This window comes from Pygoscelis adeliae, unplaced genomic scaffold (assembly GCF_000699105.1).
Source record: "Pygoscelis adeliae isolate BGI_AS28 unplaced genomic scaffold, ASM69910v1 Scaffold43, whole genome shotgun sequence".
NCBI lineage: Eukaryota > Metazoa > Chordata > Aves > Sphenisciformes > Spheniscidae > Pygoscelis > Pygoscelis adeliae.
In genome coordinates this window covers 3311308-3317307 of record NW_008824538.1, presented here as the reverse complement: position 1 = coordinate 3317307, position 6000 = coordinate 3311308, and the positions used below count along the sequence as shown (strand labels likewise).

The window sequence follows — 6000 nt, the reverse complement described above, 5'->3', positions numbered from 1 at the left end:
CTCTTGGACAGGCCTCTGCGAGAGGCAAAACACACAGTGAAGATCTCGAATACTCTGTGAAAGTATTTCTAGGCAGCTGTCTATTGCAGCAGTGAATGGATAAAGGCAAGAAGCTCCTGCATTTTGTTCCTTGCATTATGTTTTTGTTACTTTTATATCCTTCTCTGAGAATCAAAACACTTCATTACATCTGCAAGTATTCAATGCAGCAAGTAGGTTGCCTCTTCGACTCTCTTCAGCAAATCCTTCTGAGCTCTCACTGGACATCCTAGAGCAGGACCATGAACTTAATTTTTTGGCCTACAAACTGTGGAGAGAGACTCTGAAAGCTATGAAGGCGGAGAGGGCGGTGGCGTGTGCTGCTGCTCAAATGTTAGCTCCGGAGCCTCTGCCAGAGAAATCAAAGAATACGGAGTCTAGACTCTCGCGGTTTTTTGGACTGTCGGCAGTAAGAGAAATGTCGGGAATCCCGGTTAAAACTGCACAGGAGCTCAAGGACAGTGTTGAGCGTCGTTCCGGTTTATCCGACCCGGTTAAGGCATGTCCCCCGAGTCTCCCTTCTATGACCCAGTACGACGACCCAAGGAGGAGAGACGTGTTCTGGGCTGCAGTGCGCTATGCCGAGCGGGCGTCCGCGCTAAGGCCGGCATCGATATGGTGGTCCTCGGGGAGCCGCGGGCCACCAGGTCGCTTAAGGAGGGGTGAACCGGCCCAGGTCGGAGACGGAGCAGGTCAAAGCTCCCGTGCCGGTCAGTAGCGGGATGGCGCCTGTGAACAGTCCCTGTAGCACAGCCTGGGCAAGAGAGCAGGACCCAGCCTCTTTTGGCTTCTTTCCCCTGCACGACCCTGCGCTTGTCAGCTGTCTGTGCCGGGGAGCAATCACAAAAGGGTCAAGTAATACTGGGGAAAGGCAAAGCATCTCCCACGGACGTTGGACCTGAAGACGCTGCCCCGGCCTTGCTCACTCAGGTGTGCTCATGTTTTGGTGGCGCGTGTTGTGATTTCTTGCAGCCGTGAAAGGCCACAATGCAGGACCCAGACAGACCTTTGGGATCCCAATAGCTGCAACTACTAAAATGGGAAATGACGGGCAGCAGACTTTCCCATCGTGTTTCTGGCTCAGAGGCCCTGCACACCTGGGAGTCAGTAAGCATCCTTCATACACTGTGGGCTGTGGCAGCCCGCTCCAGGCCGAGACAGGGCTCCAGCTCCCAGGAGCGTCTCATTAGTCTGCTCCATCGGGTATTTACTGTCACAGCTCATCTGCATCCTCGGCTCTGAGCTTTACGCTCTTAGGAAAACACTGGCAAACCAAGGAGCTTGTCTCTGTGAGGAGTGTTTCAAAGCGGGGAGTGGGACATCTCTTATCTGCTCTTCAGTAAATGAAGGGTACTGAGCTGTCCTGGAGATAGAGCTCCCTTATGCGCCTCACTTGGCTTAAAATGAAAATAGAGCATCATGATGTGCCTCTTCTGGCTCAAAACGAGAAGTCTGGGCTTTCTCAGCTGCTCAGACCTGCTTGTGCTCAGAAATCTTCTGTCTATCCATCCACCCATTTTTAAACATAAAATACAAGCAGCCCAAGGACATTCTCTCAGTTCCCCACTGCCACTGTGTGGCCAGGCAGAGCCCGCACAAGACGGATGTCGAGGAATCGGCAAAAGCCTGAAAAACAGCCGGGCACGGTGGCTTGTGCCTGTAATCCAAGCGCCGGGGAGGCTGAGGCTGGCGGACGGCTTGAGCCTGGGGGTTCTGGGCTGCAGCGAGCTGTGCCGAGCGGGCGTCCGCGCTAAGTTCAGCATCGATATGGTGGTCCTGGGGGAGCCGGGGGCCACCAGGTCGCCTAAGGAGGGGTGAACCGGCCCAGGTCGGAGACGGAGCAGGTCAAAACTCCTGTGCTGATCAGTAGCGGGATCGCGCCTGTGAACAGTCCCTGTAGCACAGCCCGGGCGAGAGAGCGGGACCCAGTTTCCTTTTGCCTGGGGAACGGGGCAGCGAGGTGTTGGGATGCGTTAATGCTGAGGCATGAGCGGCACCGACACGGCGGGGAATCCCAGCCAGGACAGAGGAGCAGTGACCGCATCTCACGGGGGGGGGTGTGTCCAGGGGAAGGAAGAGGAGCAGAGAGAAAAAAATGAGCTGTCTTTAAACAAGGAGGGAGAGCGCCCAGAAACACTCTTTTAAAGAAATTCCTTCGTCAGAGATGCCCCCGGTCCTCCGCTGGATCCCACCGCGAGGCGCTGGCAGCAACCCCCCCTCTGGAGGGCCCAGCCCCACGCTTCGCTGGGTGGTGGGCTGCCCCTCTCTGCCATGTGCTGCAGCACCGTGGGGGCAGCACAGGGCCTGCCTGGGTGGCCCCCAGCACGTCTTCCTGCCACAGAGCACTGAGTCCTCTCTGTCTCCCCTGTCGCACCATCAGGGAAGGCCTGGTGTTCTTGGTCACCCCCTCATTGTCCTGCTTCTGTCCCCCAGCCTCTCCCTGGGGAGCAATTGAGTGCTCCCCCTTTCCTATTTTCGTGGGGAAGGTCCTATGGTCTGTCATATTCTCTCCCATCCAGCTGGGAAGCTGTAATGCTCCTCACATCCATGCCCCGTGGAGCTCTCATACCCTCCTGGTGTCCAGGGCAATCTGCGTATTCAGCCCCGTACTGAACAAAATGATGACGAGATCCACCCCCCCCCCCCCCCCCAGGCCATTTCTGTGCTTTTACTGGGAATACTAGTGCCCCGTGCTGGCAAAGGGCTACCCAAGTGACGCAGAAGTTAGCCCGGAGGAGCAAAGTGCTCCAGTATAACCAGTAGATTTTGCATCCCTGCCGCAAAGAGGAGCGCTTGCAGGAGCCGGCAGCCTGGCCTCCATGCTGTGCTGGAGATCCAGAAGCTGTCTGGTTGCAGCCGGGGTGTCCGCAGTGGCTGTTCTTGCTTCAACTTGTTTCGCTTTTTGCACTTTATCCATTAATAGCAATTTCTCCATCTTTTGGTGGTTTGGCTTCCACCTCATTCCATTAATCTTCCTTTGCTGCCTCTTCAGTTACTGCTTGGTAATTTATCATAACTTGCACTTCTCTGTATTTTAATTATCGCTGGGATTTTTTCAGCCTCTTGTGTGGTTTGTGTATCGTATTCTCCAAAGCACGTATTTTCTTTTTGACAGCTTATTGGGAATGAGAGTAAACAATGTTTACGATGTGGATAATAAGACGTATCTTATTCGCCTTCAAAAGTAAGAACTTCTTTAAATTTCTTTATGCTATTACTGTACATATGAGAACCAGATTTTTTTGTATGTATGTAATTTCTGTTGACAGGTGTGTGGCTTTTCTGACTAGTTTTCAGTGAAATTCTATTGTTCTTTGGTAAAATGCAGTAATTTTTACCCAGGAAGTTCTTGGGAGATAGGATATGAAGTGTGAAATACTGCAGAAAATATACAAAAGGCCAAAGGTGTTAGTGTAAAAACACACAATTGTCATTGTTTCTTTTTGTGGGGAGGGAAGAGAGGGCTTGGAGGAATGAAGAGCAACACTTGGTCAGTGATACTGGTGCCCAGGCCAAATGGGAGGCAGGGCTCATGTCACGTCACTAACCTGTCCGCTCCAGTGGTGTCTGAGATGGGCCCTTGCTCATCCGCTTGCCTCCAGTTGTGTTGGAGAATTTTTAACTCCATTGCCTGCCAAGTGTTTTGCTTGGCCAAATTATCTGTAAACTTAAAAAGTGGATGTCCTTTTCGCTGTCAGCGGCACCGTTTGATGGGCATTACCAGTTTTGGCACCGGTGTTTTCTGCAGGCGGTGTGCCGCTGGTTTGTGGTCCTTCGGTCTCATTCCAGTGCAAACTGGTGTGTGGTAAGGGGTGGCTGCTCACGTGCCGAGTGGTGAGTCTGTATTTTGTTAACAGGCCAGACTGCAAGGCCACACTGCTGCTTGAATCTGGTATACGCATTCACATGACGGAGTTCGAGTGGCCGAAAAACGTGATGCCATCTGGCTTTGCCATGAAGGTAAACTAACCTACAATTTCTTTTTAATAAGATGACTGGATATCAGAAAGCAACGTTCGTGTTCTGTCCTTGGAGACAGAAGAAAATAACGAAAGGATTTGCTTGGCGGATCCTGATCGAGCGGGTGACTGAAGACAAGGGAAGAGCAAATGTGGACCTGGGGTCCCACCGTTGATGTTCAGTGCCCGAAACAATGAAAATTTAAATTTATGAAGACTAATATTAAGCTGCTGAACATTTTCTGGGCCACCAAGACCTTTTGGAATTTTACTCCAGCAAAGTCCTTGTCACTCCAGTTGGATTGTCCAAATTTTTAGGCCCTGGATGCAGCACCCTATGTTAATAGAGTCCTGCTGTTCAGTCTGCTGGGCTTCGAGGGTTCAGATCTTGCTGCAAGCTGCTAGGCTGTGTTCCTGCAGGTAGATGTGCAGGGATGGAACCTGAGTGCTGACTCACACGGGTCTGCTTAGCCCACCACCTCTGGATGCGGCCTTGTTGAAATGACTCAGCAAAGATTCTCCAGGGTGGCTTTCCACGTCATATATGGATGCAGGGATAATCCTGGTTCTCTTTGTAAAATAAACCCTTTGAATTTTAACTAGCTGCACACTTGTTGAGCTAAACAAATAGCAGTTTTTAATGGCAATAACGGCTTAACGTTAGGAATCTGGAACAATTATATTACCTATAAATAGCAAGGTATTATTTTGCTAAGGGCTGTCTTGTCTCAGTAGTACCAAGGTCGGCATTTTTACCCTTATGGTATTTGTATTAAGTAAGAAGTGGTCAGGGTCACAGGAGGGATCTACAGCCAAGAATGTATTTCAGTATAAAATGTCACAAGCACGTCTGTTTGCATCATCTCGCAGACATTTTCTCCATTATTGACAGTGCCGTAAGCATTTAAAGACCAGAAGGCTTGTCAGTGTAAAACAGCTGGGTATAGACAGAATCGTGGACTTCCAGTTCGGAAGCGATGAAGCTGCTTATCACCTGGTCATTGAGCTGTACGACAGGGTGAGTGCAAAGCTCCAAGCGTGTCCTCTGTAAGCAAGCCCGTGAGCGTGGCCTTTGCTGATGGTCCCCTGTGGTGTGCTCGCAGGGTAACATTGTCCTGACAGACCACGAATATGTGATTTTAAACATTCTGAGGTTTCGAACGGATGAAGCGGATGATGTCAGATTTGCGGTTCGGGAACGATACCCAGTCGACAGTGCAAAAGCACCTGCACCTCTGCCAACCTTGGAAAGGTAATTGCTTTTAGGTGGTGTGTGTATTGGAATAAACCCCAATTACTTGGAACTGTGAAAGGTAGCGTGTCTTTGGGTAGTCTTTTTGCAAATTACAGGCCGTTTTGCACTTCTTTTTTTAAAACTGAAAGTGTTTTGTAGCTTCTAAGCAATACAATGTAGTCTTAAACCCCCATTGTTCTTTGGAATGACAACTCTCCATTATCTTTTGTAGGTTAACTGAAATAATATCAAACGCACCCAAAGGGGAACAACTGAAGAGGGTTCTTAACCCGCATCTTCGTAAGTAATTGTGTTTCGTTAGAAAATGAAATGGGGTCAATACGTGTTACGTTTAGATGATGCTGAAAATTTGAACAACTTCAAGCCGTCTTTTTTTTGGATGTTGTTCATGACAGTCTGCTATTATGTACGTTTGAAAAACAACAAAAACTCTAAGCCTTTGAAAACAGAGTAGGTATTTTTGATTCCAAGCCAACTGCACAAGGAGATGAGCCTTGCCATGATCCTGCAGTGATGAGGACCTGAGAGTAGCTCTGTTGGAGCTCTGACTTGATGCATTTTGTCCAGTGTCTTGTCTTTAGTGGTACCGAATAGGAGATGTAAATGTACAGTCAGGGCGAGGATGTTGTTAGGAAGTGATTGGAGTATGCCAGTGCTGTCAGTCCTGGAGCAAGTACCGATGCGGTAATACCAGGATGCTCGATATGTCCGTGTGGATGACCTCTGGTAGCCAGGCAAAGCACCCTG

The 6000-nt window shown here is 49.8% G+C and overlaps 1 protein-coding gene across 1 annotated transcript in view; it reads left to right on the top strand.

Annotated features, from left to right (window-relative positions):
- The window catches only part of NEMF (nuclear export mediator factor), a 36414-nt gene that overhangs the window by 10029 nt on the left and 20385 nt on the right, over positions 1–6000 (top strand). Inside the window, exons 2-6 of the mRNA XM_009321632.1 lie at positions 3155–3223; positions 3897–3999; positions 4891–5016; positions 5102–5250; positions 5465–5532. Of these exons, the coding sequence (XP_009319907.1) occupies positions 3165–3223; positions 3897–3999; positions 4891–5016; positions 5102–5250; positions 5465–5532 (505 nt within the window). The 5' untranslated portion in view covers positions 3155–3164. The remainder of the gene's footprint in view (positions 1–3154; positions 3224–3896; positions 4000–4890; positions 5017–5101; positions 5251–5464; positions 5533–6000) is intronic.